This window comes from Scyliorhinus torazame, chromosome 13, assembly GCF_047496885.1.
Source record: "Scyliorhinus torazame isolate Kashiwa2021f chromosome 13, sScyTor2.1, whole genome shotgun sequence".
NCBI classification, from domain to species: domain Eukaryota; kingdom Metazoa; phylum Chordata; class Chondrichthyes; order Carcharhiniformes; family Scyliorhinidae; genus Scyliorhinus; species Scyliorhinus torazame.
The window spans coordinates 169,939,303-169,959,324 of NC_092719.1; the positions used below are offsets into that span (position 1 = coordinate 169,939,303).

Below are 20,022 nucleotides of genomic sequence, written 5' to 3' on the forward strand. Positions count from 1 at the left end.
GCAGCAACTTGCATGTTTCCACGGCAGCAATGTGTTCTCCATTGCTCTCACCACCCCTCTGCCATTCCCCACCAAATTTTGGCAGGGCTTTAGAGAGTGTGAAAGACCCAATTTTTAAAATTGAAATAGTCGAACATAGAAACCATTAAATGTGATTTATGGTATTATCATTTGAGATCTTTACAGCTCACGAGCTATAGATTTAACACTGTTTTCAACGCTGACCAACTAATTTAGTGATAAGGGACAATTAATCTCCCAATCTATTTTTACTACAATGGCTGAAATGATTCAAGTTACATAAACCTTTGCAATCATGCCAAGTCTTTTATACTAATACTGAAATGACAAATAGTTTTCCCAAGATCAGTGGAAAGGAAAAATAGCCTGGACAGTAGTCAGAATTGCAGGAAAGACTAATGCTACAACAGCACATTCCTCAAAACTGAAAACATGAGCTAATTCTTCACATCATTTGTGCTCTTTAGAGAGATTTCAATGAGCTGCATTCAGAAATAAATACAACAATTAATTCATTTAACCTATTAACCATAGGCTGGATTGAGTTATTAGAGCTAGCGTTGGAGGATTAGAATACCATAGCACTGCACTTTTAAAGTTTCTCTTTGTGAAAAGATTCAACTGCACAAATTGAGAGAGAGAGAGAGAGAGAGAGAGAGAGAGAGAGAGATGATTCTGCATCAGCCATCATTGTATTTATAATTCAGCCAACATTTAAAAGAAGCAATGACCAACAGCCAACTCAATAAAACATTTACTTTTGTTGACTCTTAAAAATTATATAATTTTCACAGCAATCCAAATACTGGAGAACAGATTCCAATAAACATTGAATTTCTTTTTCAATATTACCAGGAATCTTCAAGCTCAGATCACAGATGCTTCCAACGGTGGCTTCAGATGCAGCCTGCCTTCTGCGAGTGATGCTCTCTCTCATTCGTCCTTCGCCAGTTATCTTCACTGTGAATGGACTCCCTGAAAACATTTATACAGATTTTAAAATATATATATATATTTTTAAAGATCAGTTTCTTCAACAGTAGGTTCTTCACCAATTCTCAATCAAATAAGAGATCATAAGAATGTAGTTCTGGGGATAAGGTTTGCAAATAGAATATTTTAGAAAAACAGTGGCTTTTCTTCTTTAAAAAAAAGAGAGAAATAAAGAGCAATTAGCTAATAAAATAAAAGCAATTAGCTGCACCTTGTTGCTCACCATTATAGCAGTCTTACTTGACTTTTCAAACAAAGTCAGAGAGACATCAAGACCAGAAGGCCATATAGGGTCAGAAATAGGTCATTCGGCCCATCAATTCTGCTCCGCCATTCAATTATGGCTGATGTTTCTCATCCCCATTCTCCTGCCTTCTCCCCATAACCCCTGAACCTCTTAATCAAGAACCTAGCGATGTCGTCAAGATAGCGATTTGGCCCCCACAGCCTTGTGCAGCAGTCCAGATGGTTCTAGTATTTCCTGCTAGTGGAAACATCCTCTCCATGTTCACTCTATCTAGGCCTCAGTATCCCATAGGTTTCAATAAGATCCCCCTCATCCTTCTAAACGCCAACACCAATGAGTACAGAGTCCTCAAGCTCTTCATTCCAGGCATCATTCTTGTGAACCTCCTCTGGGCCCAACAAAGGCTAGCACATCACTCCTTGCATAACAGGGCCCAAAATTGCTCACTACATTCCAAATGGGGTCTGACCAGAGCCTTATACAAGACTAATAACCAAACTCCACAATCTTGGACTTGACCCATCCCTGTACAGCTGGATACTTTACTTCCTCACCCATCTGTCAGGATAGGCAACAAGCACCTACTCCACAATAGTCCTCAACACCGGGGTCCCGGAAGGATGTGCTCAGTCCTCTACTGCACTCCCTATACACACGACTGTGTGGCAAGATTTAACTCCAACTCAATTTCCAAGTTTGCGGATGACACGGCTGTGGGGGGCCGTATCTCAAACAACAATGAATCAGACTACAGAAGGGAGATAAATCACTTGGTTGCATGGTGTACCGAAAACCTCTCTAAATGTCAGAAAGACCAAGGAACGGATCATCAACTTCAGGAAGCATAGCATGACTCACACTCCCATCTGCATCAATGGCTCCGAAGTGGAGATGGTCGATAGCTTTAAGTTCCTGGGGGTCATCATCACCAACAGTCAGTCCTGATCCACTCACGTTGATGCAGTCAAGAAAGCCCAACAACGTCTCTACTTCCTACGGAAGCTAAGAAATTTGGCATGTCTGCATCGACTCTCACAAACTCCTACAGATATGCCATAGAGAGCATCTTATCCAGCTGCATCACAGCTTGATATGGCAACTGCTCGGTCCAAGATCACAAGAAACTGCAGTGTGGTTTCAGCCACAACGCATCACACAAGCTTGCCACCGTCACATTGATTCTGTATATACCTCCCACTGCCTCAGGAAGGCAGACAGCATTATCAGAGACCCCTCCCACCCAGGCATTGCCTTCTTCCATACCCTCCCATCAGGCAGAAGGTACAGAAGTCTGAAGACCCGCACATCCAGGCATAGGAATAGCTTCTTCTCCACAGCTACAAGACTCCTCAACAACTCTCCCTCAGACTGATTTGTTACCTGTAAGAACACTATTCACGATGCCCTGTGCTGCTCTTGCTCATGTATTTGCTTTGTTTGGCCCCTTGTTCTGCACTGTAACCAATCACTGTTCATCGATGTACCATTTGTCAATGTCCTCTGTTGATTATTCTTTTTTGTCTACTATGTACGTGCTGTGTACGTTCCCTTGGCCACAGAAAAACACTTTTCACTGGTACATGTGACAACAAAATCAAAATCAAAATCAAAATCTCAGAAATACATCCCTGGTCTTGTATCCTAGCCCTCTCGACATGGATGCTAACATGGCATTTGCCTTCCTAACTGCCAACTGAACCTGCACGTTAACCTTAAGAGAATCTTGAACTAGGACTCTTTGTACTTCCGATTTCCAAAGCCGCCCCCACCCCATTTAGAAAATAGACTATGCTACCACTCTTCCTACCAGTGCACAACTCACTTTTCCACATTGTATTCCATCTGCCATTTCTTTGCCCACTCTCCTAGCCTGCCCAGCTCCTTCTGCAGCCCCCCTGCTTCCTCAATACAACCAGTCTCTCTGCATATCTTTGTATCATCCGCAAACTTAGCAACAGTGCCCACAGTTCCTTCTTTCAGATAGTTAATGTATATTGCAAAAAGTTATGGTCCCAGCACCAATCCCTGAGGCACACCACTAGTCACCAGCTGCCAGCCTGAAAAAGACTTTTATCCCCACTCTCTCCCTTCTGCCAGTCAGCCAATCCACCAGTATCTTCAACACCATGGATTCTTATTTAACAGCCTGGTACCTTGTCAAAAGGCCATCTGGAAATCTAAATAAATGACGTCCACCTGGTTATTTGTCTAACTTTCTTGCGACTTCCTCAAACAATTCTAAGATTTGTCAGACATGACCTCCCTTTGACCAGTTCTATTTTATCATGCACTTCCAAGTACTCTGCGATCTCATAATAATGCACTCTAAAATCTTACCAATAATACACTCTAAAATCTTACCAAAGTCAGGCTAACCGGCCTATAATTTCTCCCTCCCTCCCTCCTTAAACAGGGGTGCCAGTTCTCTGGGATCCTCCATGCCTCTCCTGAACAATCACCACCAATGTCTCCACAATCTCCTCAGCTATCTCCTTTAGAACCATGGATGTAGTCCATCCAGTCCAGGTGACATATCCACCTTCAGACCTTTCAGTTTCCCCAGAACCTTCTCCTTAGTGATATCCACCATTCACCTCTGCCCCCTGATTCTCCTGAAGTTCTGGTATCTTCCACCCTGAAGACTGATGCAAAGTAACTCTTCAGATCCTCTGCCATTTCTTTAATCCCCATTACTACTTTTCAATCCTGGCCCCAGGTCACTGTCCGTGTAGAGTTTGCACATTTTCCAGTTTCAGCATGGGCTTCACCCACAGAACCCAAAAAGATGTGCAGGGTAGGCGAATTGGCTACGCTAAATAATTGGCCCTTAATTGGAAAAATAATAATTATGCCTCCTGCATAACCCCCAAAACTCCTGCCATTGCTGTTCCACTGCCTGCTAGGCTCCACTACCAATCAACTCTGGCCAGCTCCTCCCTCATTCCTTTGTAATTACCTTTATTCAATTATATTACTGCTGCATCCAATTCCAGCTTCTCCCTCTCAAACTGCAGGGTGACTTCGATCAGATTGTGGCCACTGGCCCCAATGGTTCTTTCACCTCAAGTTCCCTAATCAAGGCTGCCTCATTACACATCACCAAAACCAGAATTTCCTGCTCTACCACAAGCTGCTCCAAAAAAATCATCTTGGACACTCTACAAATTCCTCTTCTTGGGATCCACTACCAACCGGATTTCCCCAGTCCACCTACATATTGAAGTCCCTCATGTTACTGTAATATTGCTTTTTAAAAAAATGCCTTTTCTATCTACGGATTTATTTTCTGCCCCACATCCTGACTACTGGTAGGGGGCCCGTACAACTGCCATCAGGGTCTTTTCCTTTGAGATTTCTCAACTCTACCCACACAGATTCTATGCCTTACGATCCTATATTGCTTCTCGCTATGGATTTAACTTCATTCCTTACTAACAATACACCCCTGCCCTCTCTGCCCATCGTCTTGATAGGCTACATATCCTTGTCTATTCGGATACCAGCCCCTTGCAGCCATTTCTCTGATGCCCACAACATTGTATCAGCCAATATCAATGTATACTGCATGCATTTAGGAACAACACCCTCAGTCCTGCATTGATCGTCCGTCCCCTTCTTTCCCTCCCCCCCCCCCCCCCCCCACCGATATTGGTCCCCATTTGTGCTCTGCCTGAAGTTAGATTCCTGACATCTTCTATACTCTGTTCTATTGCATGTTCTGGAAGCTTTACTAACCTCTCCTGAGCACTCGGCCCCTTTAACTAATTTAAAGTCCTCTTCATTAACCTGCACTTCTACCTTCTCCTTTAACTTTCTATGATGGGGAGATGCCATCGTTGGACTTGGGTGAGCACAGTAAGAAGTCTTACAACACCAGGTTAAAGTCCAACAGGTTTTTTTCAAATCACTAGCTTTCGGAGCACTGCTCCTTCCTCAGGTGATCACAGAACAGTATCAGTGCCCCGAACTAGATCATCTAACCAACAACTTAAGCGTCAAGTAAACCTTCACGATTTAGTCTTGTACTGCATCAATTCAGAACAAAACGCAGTGGTATTGGAGCATCATGCCGGATCCAAATACAATACAATAGAAAATATGTTTGATGAGAAGTAGTGTCTCTCTATGTCCAATAAGAATTCAAGTAGAAAATCCAAGAGTTCATTATCGGCTACTCAATTAGTGCACTGCGTCGACTTTTTAAAAATACATCCAAGGACTATTACTGAAAAGTATTGAGCCCCGTTCATCAAATGAAGAGATAGATTTCAATTTCTTCACTAGATACCGAGAGACTAGGTTTCAACAGCAAGAACTTTCACCCCAGTTATTATTTTGACATGGATTCTGCAAAAAACATTCAGCACTATCAAATTATTGCATTACATTTTCTTTTTTTTTAATAAAATATATTTTATTGAAAATTTTTTCCCAAACAACAATTTTTCCCCTCTTACAAAACAAATGCATCAATAACAATACAGAAATTTATCAATACACAAGTAACAAAACCCCATTATCTTTTGACCTAAACTAAACTAACCCCCCCCCCCCCCACCCTTCCCCCTGGGTTGCTGCTGCTGGTCATCTGTCTTCCCTCTAACGTTCCCCTAGGTAGTCGAGAAATGGCTGCCACCGCCTGGTGAACCCTTGAGCCGATCCTCTCAGGGCAAACGTTATCTGCTCCAGTTTAATGAACCCCGCCATATCATTTACCCAGGCCTCCAGTCTTTTCCACGCCGCTCCCTCACCCTCCATCATCCATTCACGTATCATTGCCACATTGGCGGCCCAATAGTAATCTCCCAAGTTCAGTAGTGCCAGTCCTCCTCTGTCCCTACTACGCTGAAGGAACGCCCTCCTTACTCTCGGAACTTTCCCTGCCCACACGAAGCTAGTGATGCTCCTGTCTATTTTATTAAAAAAAAGGTCTTGGTGATTAGTATAGGGAGACATTGAAATACAAATAAGAACCTCGGGAGGACCATCACCTTAATTGCTTGCACCCTGCCCGCCAGCGATAGAGGCTGCATGTCCCACCTCTTAAAGTCCTCCTCCATTTGTTCTACCAGCCGTGTCAGATTAAGTCTGTGCAAGGTTCCCCAGCTCCTAGCGATCTGAATCCCCAGGTATCGGAAGTGTCTTTCCACTTTCCTTAGAGGCAAGCCTTCTATCTCTCTACTCTGGTCCCCTGGATGTATCACAAATAATTCATTCTTCCCCAAGTTTAGCCTATACCCAGAGAAATCCCCGAACCCCCTCAAAATTCGCATAACCTCTATCATCCCCCCCGCTGGGTCCGACACGTATAACAATAGGTCATCCGCGTATAACGAGACTCGGTGTTCTTCTCCCCCTCTAATCACCCCTCTCCATTTCCTGGAGTCTCTCAACGCCATGGCCAGAGGTTCAATTGCCAACGCGAACAACAATGGAGACAGCGGGCATCCCGGTCTTGTTCCCCTATATAGTCGGAAATACTCCGATCTATGTCGACCTGTAACTACGCTTGCCGTTGGAGCCCCATAAAGACTAACCCAGCTAATAAACCCGTTCCCAAACCCAAACCTCCTTAACACTTCCCATAAATACTCCCACTCCACCCTATCAAATGCCTTCTCTGCGTCCATTGCCGCCACTATCTCTGCCTCCCCCTCCACTGGGGGCATCATTATCACCCCTAATAGTCGTCGCACGTTAACATTCAGTTGTCTCCCTTTTACGAACCCTGTCTGGTCTTCGTGCACCACCCCCGGGACACAGTCCTCTATCCTCAATGCCAGTACCTTTGCCAGCAATTTGGCATCCACGTTCAATAATGAAATAGGTCTATAGGACCCGCACTGCAACGGATCTTTATCCCTCTTCAAAATTAGCGATATCGTCGCCTCTGACATTGTCGGGGGTAAAGTCCCTCCTTCCCTGGCCTCATTAAACGTCCTCACCAACAACGGGGCCAACAAGTCCACATATTTTCTGTAAAATTCCACCGGGAACCAGTCTGGTCCCAGAGCCTTCCCTGCTTGCATATTCCCCAGTCCCTTAATAACCTTATCCACCCCAATCGGTGCCCCCAGGCCTACCACCTCCTGCTCCTCCACTTTCGGGAACCTCAATTGGTCCAGGAACTGCCGCATCCCCTCCTCTCCCTCTGGGGGTTGAGACCTATACAGTTCCTCATAGAAGGTCTTGAACACCTCATTTATCTTTCCTGCCCTTCGCACCGTGTCTCCCCTTTAGTCTCTAATTCCTCCCATCTCCCTCGCTGCTGCCCACTTTCGCAATTGATGAGCCAACAGGCGACTAGCCTTTTCCCCATATTCATACCTCCTCCCCTGTGCCTTCCTCCACAGTACCTCCACCTTTCTGGTGGTCAGAAGGTCAAACTCCGTCTGGAGTCATCTCCTCTCCCTGTACAATTCCTCCTCCGGGGTCTCTGCAAATTCCCTATCCACCCTTAAAATCTCCCCCAGTAATCTCCCTTTCCTTGGCCTCTGTTTTCCTTTTGTGGGCCCCAATGGAGATCAGCTCTCCTCTGACCACCGCTTTTAGTGCTTCCCATACCACTCCCACAGGGACCTCGCCATCGTAATTGACCTCCAGGTATCTCTCAATACACCCCCGTACTCTTGCACACACTCCCTCATCCGCCATCAGTCCCACATCTAATCGCCAGAGTGTTCTCTGCTCCCTTTCCTCTCCTAATTCCAGGTCCACCCAATGTGTGGCATGATCCGAAACCGCTATGGCTGAGTACTCAGCTTCTTCCACCCTAGAGATCAACGACCTTCCCAAAACAAAAAAAATCTATCCGGGAGTACACTTTATGGACATGGGAGAAGGAGGAGAACTCCCTAGCCCTAGGTCTAAGAAATCGCCATGGATCCACTCCCCCCATTTGGTCCATAAACCCCTTAAGTACCTTGGCCGCTGCCGGCCTTCTTCCAGTCCTTGAGCTGGATCTATCTAGCCCCGGGTCCAGCACCGTATTAAAGTCCCCTCCTAAAATCAAGTTTCCTACCTCCAGGTCCGGTATACGCCCCAGCATCCGTCTCATAAACCCCGCATTGTCCCAGTTTGGGGCATACACATGAACCAACACTACCTCCATTCCCTCCAGCCTGCCACTCACCATTACATATCTACCTCCGCTATCTGCTACGATGTTCTTTGCTTCAAATGCTACCCGTTTCCCCACCAAAATGGCCACCCCTCTATTCTTTGCATCCAGTCCTGAGTGGAACACCTGTCCCACCCATCCTTTCCTTAACCTAACTTGGTCCGCCACCTTTAGGTGCGCCTCTTGGAGCATAACCACATCTGCCCTTAGTCCTTTCAAATGCGCGAGCACTCGGGCCCTTTTTATCAGTCCGTTCAGGCCTCACGTTCCACGTGATCAGCCTCACTAGGGGGCTACCTGCCCCCCTCCCGTGTCGACTAGCCATTACCTTCTCTAGGCCAGTCCCATATCCCACCTCCGCGCTCCCGCTCGCTCCCCCAGCGTCGCACACCATCCCCGCCCACCCACTCTTTAGCCATTTCCTTTTGAATTTCCGCAGCAGCAACCCAGTTGTCCCCCCCCTCCCCCTCTTCCCCCCGCTAGATCTCTTCTTAGCATGATTGCTCCCCCCATATTACTTCCGTAAGTCAGCTGACTTCAACTGACCCCGGCTACTCCTGCTCACTCCTCGACCCCCCCGTGTGGGGAACTCCCATCCGCCTTGCGCCTGTCTTCCCGCCTTATTCTTTCTGGCGCGGGAACATCCCTTTACCTGACCCACCTCTTATGGCGCAGATCCCTTTCCCCTCCTCCAACTATGTCCCGTCTTTCCCCCTCACCGGCGCCCACATTTCCCCAATGTCTCCCCCCTGCCCAATTTACTTCTCAATTAACTTCAACCATAACATTAACAATAACATTTCCTGCAGCATCAGTCCCTCAGTTCCGATCCAATTTCTCTTCTTTGATGAAGGTCCATGCTTCCTCCGCCGTCTCGAAATAATGGTGTCTCTCCTGATACGTGACCCATAGTCTTGCCGGCTGCAGCATCCCGAACTTCAGCTTCCTTTTATGCAACACCTCTTTGGCTCGGTTGAAGCTCGCCCTCCTTCTCGCCACCTCCGCACTCCAATCCTGGTATACCCGTACCACTGCATTCTCCCATCTGCTACTCCGCACCTTTTTAGCCCATCTCAGGACCTCTTCTCTATCCTTCAGGCGGTAAAATCGCACGATTATCGCCCTGGGTGGTTCTCCTGCTTTTGGTCTTCTCGCCGGAATCCGATTTGCCCACTCCACCTCCAAGGGGCCCGTCGGGGCCTCAGCACCCATCAGTCAGCTCAGCATCGTACTTGCATAAGCTCCACAGTCCACACCCTCAGGGAGACCCAGTATCCGAAGGTTCTTCCTTCACGCTCCGTTTTCTAGGGCCTCGATCCTTTCAGTGCACTTTTTATGAAGTGTCTCGTGCGTCTGTGTCTTAACCGCCAGGCCCAGGATCTCGTCCTCAATATCTGTCACCTTCTGCTCCACCACGCGGAGCTCTGTCTCTTGGGTCTTTAATGTCTCCTTGAGCCCCTCAATTGCCTGTAGTATCGGGGTCAGCACCTCCCTCTTCAGCAGCTCCACGCACCGTCTCACAATTTCATCCTGCTCAGGCCCCCATGTCGCCTGCACTTTCTCCGCCGCCATCTTGTACTTCTCTCTTTCTGACCCTTTGGTCGACGATTCCTCGCGCTGCAGCCGCCGCCGGTTTTTTCCTCCTTCGTTGGGGGGGGGGGGGGGGGGGGGGGGGGGAGACACTCCCTTCTCACACACCCCACACCGGGTTGCGTCGTCAAATTCCCCCGTTGGGGCTCTTAAAAGAGCCCGAAGGTCAGTCGGAGCTGGAGCCGCCGAAACGTGCGGCTAGCTAGGCATCACCACAACCGGAAGTCGCATTACATTTTCAATGCAATAAAAGGAACTGTTTCCAAGAGTAAGGCTACACGTCCATTATGCCTGCAAGTGGTGGCAGAAAATAAAACTGCACTTTTACTTCACTTTTGTCATACCTGGTACATGTTCATCAGCAAATTTGATGTAAATAATGTAAGTGCCTGGCTCAGTTGGACAGTAGAAAACTTTGCAAGCACCTTCCTCAGTCTCTTCTGTATTAATGTCCACCTTACTTGGGCCTTCAATTGATAATGCAAGACCACCATAACCTGAAACATTTAAGGGTAATTTATAACTCATACCAATTTGGATTTAAAAATTCAAAATGTACATTTTATTAACATGTTGCAGTCAATGGAACAATTTAACATAGGGCTGTTCTGTTAGGGTGGATTGATGGTCCATTAAGCTTAGCTACAAGTTTAAGGCTACACTTATTGTACCAGTCATAGAATTTACAGTGCAGGAGGAGGCCATTTGGCCCATCGAGTCTGCACTCTTGGAAAGAGCACCCTACTCAAGCCCACACCTCCACCCTATCCCCGCAACCCAGTAACCCCACTTAACCTTTTTGGACACCAAGGGTAATTTAGCAAGGCCAATCCACCTAACCCGCATATCTGGAGTGTGGGAGGAAACTGGAGCACCCGGAGGAAACACACGCAGACGCTTACTAAATGTGTATACACAGCACCTGCCAGCTCAAGATGGCTAGTTCTCTCCATGGAACAGAAATATTTAATGACCGGTTTGTAAAGGGAGTTCGTGAAAGAAGAATGAGAGTCCAGCAGTCAAGACATCAACAGCCTGCGTCTTTACTGCAAGGTTCTATGATTGTTATAGAGAACTGGTATCAGGTGTCCTCAGAAGCGCAAGTTTGCAAAGGCCCATCTTACCTGCATCTCTTGTGTCCACAATGAAGTCAGACATTTCAAATGTACGTCCTTCCATCAAACCTTGTCCAAAGACCTTAACTCTGCTGGCATCTCCAATTTCAGACTGGCCAACCATAATGGCAATTGGACTACTTGCCACATGCCTACCATTTTTCTTAATGCTGACAAGATGTTCGCCTACTTCCCGTGGGATAAAGGAAATACCTATTGGTCAAAAGATATTGCATTTTTGAGTTGACCATAATTCAGAAAACTCCCTCTCCATCTCTCTTGCACTACAAATCCTCCAATCCTGAAGAAATGTTATGCATACATCTCCCTCGCCTACTCCCATTGACCCCACTAGTACCAGATATACCCTTGCATTCAGTGCCCTCTACAATTTAAAACTTCCTTCATAAACCTCCACACCTCCTATTTTCTTCTTTCCCTCACCTATTAGTTCCTTATTTGGCTCAAAGCCCATTTTCTCCCTCTTACATTTGGAGAATAAAATGTATTCCACATATGCATGTTGTAAATACACAGCTCAAGTTGTGCTATCAAATTCCATGCTCCGTGAAGAATCAAGATATTAAATTCAGCATTCTTTTTTGGAGAACTTGGCACAGAATCCTGCACAGTCAAGGTGCACTTCAAATTACTATTCAATTAAAAACAAAATTGCACCGGTATTCTTAAATGTTTGATTATCTTGAGGAACAGAATATAAATTTTGGCACTTACCAATGCGGTTGTTTGGCAGTCTCTTCAGTAGGCATGGCTCATCTTGGCCAGAAGGAGATTTAATGCTGGCAGATAGCAAAGTAAGGTCACTTTCATTGATGTCCAGGGAGATGTCAGCAGATGAACCAACCTTAACTTGTGATCTTCGTCTGCTATCATCTGAAACAGCGAAGTGAATTTACTTCAGATATTGTTCCGAAGACACTGAGCTGATCTTTTCCATAGGTTAAGATTCTGTATTAAAGCAGTGCTAAAGTGCATCATAATGAAGTTTGATATTCCGTAAAAAATAAAATTCACTTATGCCCAATGACTGTTTAGAAGCAGTAATAAAATTAGTATACCACCAACAACCTAGTCCAGCAGTATATTGCCAATTAAGATTTTGCATTGGGCGGCGGTGGGGGTAAATTTTCTGTGATCCAGTTATCCCCGACCCAGTTAACCCCCATACTAATTCCTGCTCAACCCATGAACAAACAAGATGTACACAGTAACTATGACAGTCAATTCAGGAATGTCCAATTGTAATTGAATTCATTAGCTATAAATGTTGCAACTCGAATAGGGTCCAAAACAAAATAATTAAGCACAAGCAAAATTTGTTAGCCCAATTAAGCCATTACTGTAATTAAATGCACTCAATGATAATATAGTTCAGAATTCTCATAATCTACAATAATCTTCTGGAACTCAGATCTACTGTACAACTGTAAATTTTCTCAAAGCATTTATGTTAATATGGTACATAATTAGTAGTAGACTTGGGTTTGTGTTGTAGTCCATTTCATTAGCATTAGAAACAGTATATAGGTTTACTCTATCTGAAATTCTCTTTCTACTTGCAACTTCATGGCAGATAATTTTTTTTTTTTATTATTACCTGTAACTTTGGCAGTGAAAGGGCTTCCAGGAATATGTTTTTCATTGTACTTGACAAGGATACTGTAATCACCAGGCAGGGTCGGGAGGTAAGAGACTGTACAGGTACCATCCTTGTTATCTACACAATTGATATCCGCCTTAGAAGGCCCCTCAATCGCCAAGTCCAGACCTCCTATGTAGTGGGGGAGGAATATACCACTTTAGAACACTCGGACTGATCTTGTATAGTAATCTTGCTGAAGTCTGCTTTAGCACCTACATTGCATGTTCTTGTGGGGCAACATCAATATGGATTATAGGAGACAGAATTTGAAAATACAGAAGAAAAATCAGGAGGTAGTTCATGTTACTTCCACAAAATTGATGCCAGAATGCAATTATTGGAGGAAAAAAAATAGCAATCCAAATCAGTTTTATTGGTTTGTTTAAAAAATGACCTGCGTTGTAAAGCAGTTGAACACCAATTAACCATCAGTGGTTTCATAGCAAACTACTACATGTATTCTCCAACATTCTGTAAAACAAAACTAGTGTTAAGAGTTTGATGCTCACCTTCTCCAGCATCTTCAGTTACAATTGTAAAAGTAGCTGGTTTGTTGACAACACCATAGACAAGCCCTGGGCCATATGCCGACACATGTCCACTACCTCCATAGTTTACAAAGAACTGTAGTGGACTCTCTGAAAGTAATCAAATACATTGCCAATTGAGTAAAGTAGATAATTAGTATTTATTTAGCTCCACTAAAGGCAGTGCCACAAGATGTTAAAGAATAACAATTCTATAGAGCAGATATAGGCCGGAATTCTCAGGCGGTTTGGATTCTCTGTTCCTGTCAGCAGTGCACCCCCGCCTTCAGGTTTCCTGGTGGCCTGGGTGGCTTCAAATCCCATTGATAAGTGGCAGGAATAGAGAATCCTGCTGCCAGCAAACACACTGTTGGAGTAGCTTAATTTTGAATGCAGTATTTTTACTCAAACACGTTAGGACATTGATACGAAAGAGAAAATGCTGTAAAATCTCAGCAGGTCTGGCAGCATCTGCAGGGAGAGAAAAGAGCTAACTTTTTGACTCTTTGTCAAAGCTAACAGACAGAGAGTGGGAAATATTTATACTGTGGAATGAGAATGAAAGATGAGCCATAGCCACAGAAACCCAGGGAAACGGGCTGGTAAAAGCCACAGAAACCAAGGGAAAAGAGTGCTAATAGCAGTCCCCAGAGAGAACAATAAGGTGTGAAAGGCCAAACAGCAGAGAAACTATCAGAGGGTAAACTGTGACAGATGTAGATGTGTGGAGGGGGAGAAAGGGTAAGAAAAGGTGGATAGATGGTGGGGGGTTAAATATATATATTAGAAAGAAAGAAATGGTAAAAGACAGATAAAATGAAATGGGATGAAAACAAATGGGTTGAGGTGGGGTAGAGCTAATCATCTGAAGTTGTTGAATTCGATGTTAACCGGAAGATAAGATGTTGTTCCTCCAGTTCGCAATGAGCTTCACTGGAACATTGCAGCAGGCCAAGGACAGACATGTGGGCATGGGAGCAGGGTATTTTGTTAAAATGGCAAGCAATGGGACATTGATAAATGACTTTCTTTATTCAATAAGTTACATTGCAGAGTTCGCTGTACAATCGCAGTCCTTATTTCAGGGTGGATGAGACAAGATCAAAGTCCATGACATCCAAACAACACCAGTGCCATCTGAATTTATAACTTGGAACTTTTATTAATATATCGGCACAATATATTGTCACAACATTTTTTCCATGCAATTGAGATTTGAATTATATGTATGAAAAAAAAAAAGCATTCCAGACAGGTCTAGAAAGAATGAATACCTGGAATATGACTGCCATTGTACTTTATGTGCATCTCATGTAGTCCAGCCTCAGTTGGCGCATATTTGACAGTCACGGTACCATCCTTATTATCAATAATTTCTGGCGTAGCAGTTTTTTTTGAAGGCATGTGAACTTCACCTATATAATAATAATAACCAGTCAAATGCAAGATAACTTCAAAATGCATGTTAAACAAATCCAAATGTTAAAAAAATGCATCAAGCTTAATTGAAAAATGCAACAGGAATCATTCACAATTTCCAAACCACATCACTTGTGAAAACAATCTAGGTATAAATGGCAGAGATTAAAAGATGGTTTTAGAACCACTTTATGCCTTTACAAGATTAAAATACCATTTTCTTACCATTCTGGAGGCATGGAAATTTATTTTAAATGGGGAAGACAAAAAAAATCCTGAAGCTAGTGAGCTTTTCCACCCTGTAGCCACATTAAACAATATACATACTGTAACCATGGCTCCTCTTTTCATTACTATCAAAATACTGGGTACAGTGGTTATTTAGATTAGTACTACCTCTACAATCTGAACATATAATAATAATATTTATTAGTGTCACAAGTAAGCTTAACACTGAAATGAAGTTACTGTGAAAATCCCCAGATTTGATCCCGTGTCATGGCCTACTGTGGGATCACCGTGATCAAGCTGCCAAAATATTGCATATTCCATACTTCCAAGCTATTTCAAAAAGTTCTCCCAACTTGGACAGAAATTAGGCATCAGGTTTGCCTTTACACATTTCAGGACTAAAGGCTGGCTGCAGACATGCGGTTTTCCTAACAGCTAGTGTGGGTAGGATTCAAAGAACATTAGGGGATTGTAATTGGGACATCTGCAAAGTTCTCAATTAAAGAACAGTGGGAAATTTGTCAGTCCTCCATGAAAGGGGAACGCGAAGACAGGATTAGCCTAATGTCGGTCACTGACATTATCCTTAATTATAGGCTCTCGGAGAGGTGTTGAACACCTTGAAAAATTTCAACCATTAGAGTTGGAGTTGTAGGACTTGGTGGTTATACCTAGGTGAACGGAGTTGAATTTTTTTTTGAAGTGGCTACTAAATTAGTGGACAGGGGAATGTCACTGGCCGCCACAAGGAAGAGTATTTGGATGTGGCAAGATATGGGATAGAAAAGCGCAGGACCAAAGTTTGCAAATGAAAAAAGATTACAAAGAGATAGTGAATGGGCAAAAAATTGTGGCAAATGGATTTCAACGTTGCTGAAAAATTGTCTTGCACTCATTACCAATGTCAGCGGAAGCACCAATTTTATACTGTACAAGAGTGCTGATTGGCAAGAACTCTTATTGGTAAAGGTGCCATAATTGAGACTGCACCAGTAGATAGTGACTGACAGCTATCTGCCAAGTATTTTGAAATTTAAACCAGGCAGCTCGACTCTGGTTAAGGCATTGCCCAGTGGGATGTAATTTTTAAACAAAGGATTATTTGGCAAATGTGGTCTAACTACACAATCACATCTAATGTTAAGACACTGTTTTGCATGGGTACAATGTGTACTTCATCAGTTGCGATGAAGGGACATGCCATTTGATACGATCCACCTGTCTTTGGGATGTTCAGCATGCATACCTAGCATTATATAGCACTGAAATTCACTAATATTACATGGCACTGAAATTAGGCAAAATGTCCTTTTGCCTTGACAAACAGCATCTCTCTTCTTTGTTTTCAATGGGCAAAGTACAGGCTGTTCCCAACCCTAGCTTACAAAAAAAAAAGTGTCTAACATTGGACGCAATTCTGCAATTGGCCAAGGTGGGAAAATGGTAGAACAGAGTACTTTTTGAATGTAGGAGTTAGAAACCAGTGCAAGTCTAGGTACATAGATTAAAGGTTAAAATGTCCTAAGTAGGCACAGAAAACGAAAAAGGCAAATAGAACATGCAGTGCAGAAGGAGGCTATTTGGCCCATCGAGCCTGCACCGACCCACTTAAGTCCTCACTTCCACCCTATCCCCGTAACCCAATAACCCCACCTAACCTTTTTGGTCACGAAGGGCAATTTATCATGGCCAATCCACCTAACCTGGACTGTGGGAGGAAACCAAAGCATCTGGAAGAAACCCACACAGACATGGGGAGAACGTGCAGACTCTGCACAGACAGTCACCCAGCGGGGAATCGAACCGGGGACCCTGGCGCTGTGAAGCCACAGTGCTATCCACTTATGTTACAGTGCTGCCCCAAATGGAAGGCTGGCTTTTACCTCTAAAAGGGCCAAGGGATAGCAGTTATGTTACAGCTATAGAAATTACAGAGGAACACGGCACCTGGAATCCTGTATGCAGTTCTGGCACGATACATTAAACTTGGACGGGAGGGCAGCATAAAGTTTACAGAAGGGTTGAATTAAAAGGAGAAAGAACAAAGTAGGGCTGTATTTTCTGGAAGTTCAAAAAAGATAAAGGGGAAACCTGTATCAATGTTTAAGAAACAAGGGAAAGGCAAGGAAGATAAGAGGAAAAATTGCTTGGAGTCTAGGTCTCGGGAACAGAGTCTAAAATTTAAAGTTGAACATTTCAGAGTGACACTGGGAAATACTCCCTTCAGGGTAGTAGAAGTTCTGAACTGAAGCTAGGTCAATTGTCAAGTCTAATCTGCAGTCAACTGATTGTTAACCCAAGGTATGAAATATGGGGCAGGATTCTCCACCCTGCGCTTCGCAGTGGCAGGAGGTCACGCGCCGTTCGTTGCCGGCAGGATTCTCTGCTCCCACCGCTGTCAATTTCCATTAATGCCACCCCACACCATGCCACTGGAGATTTGAGAGAGGGGATGTGCTGCTGGCAGGGCCAGAGAATCCCAGTGGTTTGAATGGCTGGAGAATTCCTGCTATGATCACTGACAAGATGTTTCAAGGACTGAATAGGTTGTTGTTCAGAGGGTATTGCACATCCAACAAATTGCCGACAGGGAGCTATGCAATTTCATTATCTGTCACAGAATCATACCAAGTGTAGAAGGCGGCCATTTGGCCCAACAAGTCTGCACCGACCCTCTGAAAGAGCACTCCATCCAAGTCCACTGCCCGCCCTATCCCAATAACCCGTTAACCTAACCTACATACCCTTGGACATTAAGGGGCAATTGAGTATTTTCAATCATCAATCCAGTGCTAACCACTGTGCAACTAGGACGCCCCTATTCATTTACAACTGGTCTAAGTTGAAAGTGCGTTTGAAAGACACACAATACAGGGCGCGATTTAACAGAAATTAAAATTATTCCCCTGTTGAGCATGTTTAGGCGGGTGTTTCCGACCCCGCTATAACAAACAGTATTTTGGGGCCTCGGCAAGGAAAGCCCCGCCGAGGTCGCACTCAGTCCCATTTCCTACACTACGAACTCTGCTTGTCCCAGTCTTTAGACCCCCACCGCAGCCCCCAGACCCAGACCCCCCCCCCCCCCCCAAAACACCTATAAGGGGGGTCATCACGGTGGGCAGCACGGTAGCTTAGTGATTAGCACAATTGCTTCACAGCTCCAGGGTCCCAGGTTCGATTCCCGGCTTGGGTCACTGTCTGTGCGGAGTCTGCACATTCTCCCAGTGTGTGCGTGGGTTTCCTCCCACAGTCCAAAGATGTGCAGATTAGGTAGATTGGCCATGCTAAATTGCCCTTAGTGTCCAAAATTGCCCTTAGTGTTGGGTGGGGTAACTGGGTTGTGGGGATAGGGTGGACGTGCGCGGTTGGGAAGGGTGCTCTGCAAGAGCCTGTGTAGACTCGATGGGCTGAATGGCCTCCTTCTGCACTGTAAATTCTATGAAAAAAAATCAAGCCCCCATCTAAGGGCAGGACACCCCCAGGCCCAACCCCCAGCATGGGCAAAGTGCCACCCAGGCATGTGTGCCAGATGCCCATGTAGCATCAGCAGTGCCAGGGTACTGCCCTGCCCACAGCCCAACCACCCAGGGGCCCTGGGGACTCACTCAGGGTCTCCACCTTATTGTTGAAGCTAAATTACAGGTGTTACACAACTGAAATGGTTTTCTGAATTACTTACAAACTCAGCAAGCTTTAAAAAAAAAAAAGCTGTAACCAGCAGATGGAAAAACAGGAAAGAATGGGAAACCAAGTCACTCAAGACAGTGCCTGGAGGATGCATGACAGGTACACTAGCAAGGGTCAGACTAATTCTGCTCTGATGTTCAAATATTGCTCGGTTCTTAATTATGCAGAGGCAAACAAAACAATGGTTTCCCCAAGCAGTAAACACGTTTAAAACTCACTGTAATGCAGGGGACAAAATCTCAGCCATAAAACAGCAATGTGCAGTTGAAACAGTAAGAGTAAAAAAACATATTGAACACAATCTTGTACTAAACATTTCCACATGAGATCCTCAATGGAGATGCTATTTTCCCATTATATGTGGCAGATCTTACCCGTGATTTCCCCTGTCCTGAGAGCGAAAGGAATGACAATATCAAAAGGTTTCAAGCCCAAGCCATCTATTCCATCAACTGGTGTGTAGGCTCCGCCAAGAACCTTGGGAGCAGAATGAAAAATCATTTCAAACCTACTGCCAAATCAAAATCTCAAAGGCAATTAAAAAAAAAAAAATGCTGCCCTTGCCAACAGGAAAGTATTTTTAAGTGGTTCACAAAAATTATGCAGACGGAGAGAAAGAAAATGCCATTTTATTTCAGTTTCTGAAACAAAGTAAATTAACAGAATGGATTTATTTTCCCAGGAATCAGCACGAGGCATCCTCAATGTCAGAACTCTCCCAGCAGCTGTTTGAATTGCAATTAAATGTCAAGCACCAAGAGCTGGAAAATAGCCTCCAAATGTTAGTACATGAGCAGGGCTGCCTTCACTGCTCGAATGGCTCAGCTCCAACTGGATTATGTTAGCTGTAACCAAGAGGTTTTAAATAGTTAATTATCAGCTATTTACACAAACATTTAATCTCTCAACTGCAGTATGCAACAGAAAGAGAAAAATCAACAGGAGATAAAGAGGTCAATCCATTTAGAGAAGGTTCTTCTTGGCTTGTGCCTGCAAAGAACAGTAAAGCAGCGAGAGAGAGAGAGAGAGAGAGAGAGAGAGAGAGAGAGAGAGAGAGAGAGAGAGAATCTCAATTAACAAGCAGTGCTGTGCCTATTTGTTCAGTAAATTGAGTTTGAGGGATTTTATTCAACGGCATTTAATTCTTTATCCAACGTCAAAAGTACTCCAGTTTTGCATTCCCAGAGTAAATAAAATTCAGATTATGAAAATTGCATACCGTAAAAAGGTGCCATTGGGGAGATAGGCATTCCACTTTTCATAATATTGGGGTGGAGAGCACTTAATGATAAACATTTCAAATTTAATGTTTCGCTCAGGACCAAAAATGATCAGATTCTGCAACGTCAAGTGTAACTTGCAGGTTTAGTTTTACACAACTTGAAAAATAGTTTCATTGATAAACTGTT

At 44.3% G+C, this 20,022-nt stretch overlaps 1 protein-coding gene across 5 annotated transcripts in view; it reads right to left on the reverse strand.

The window, feature by feature from the left end:
- flnba (filamin B a) overlaps positions 1–20,022 on the reverse strand; it is a 218,688-nt gene that overhangs the window by 28,688 nt on the left and 169,978 nt on the right. For all 5 annotated transcript variants that reach the window (XM_072472407.1, XM_072472408.1, XM_072472406.1 and 2 more), the window contains 8 exons: positions 18,988–19,090; positions 14,551–14,691; positions 13,259–13,387; positions 12,705–12,878; positions 11,822–11,980; positions 11,096–11,299; positions 10,316–10,468; positions 874–996 (listed from right to left, as the gene is read on the reverse strand). In XM_072472407.1, coding sequence (XP_072328508.1) covers positions 874–996; positions 10,316–10,468; positions 11,096–11,299; positions 11,822–11,980; positions 12,705–12,878; positions 13,259–13,387; positions 14,551–14,691; positions 18,988–19,090 — 1,186 coding nt within the window. The remainder of the gene's footprint in view (positions 1–873; positions 997–10,315; positions 10,469–11,095; positions 11,300–11,821; positions 11,981–12,704; positions 12,879–13,258; positions 13,388–14,550; positions 14,692–18,987; positions 19,091–20,022) is intronic.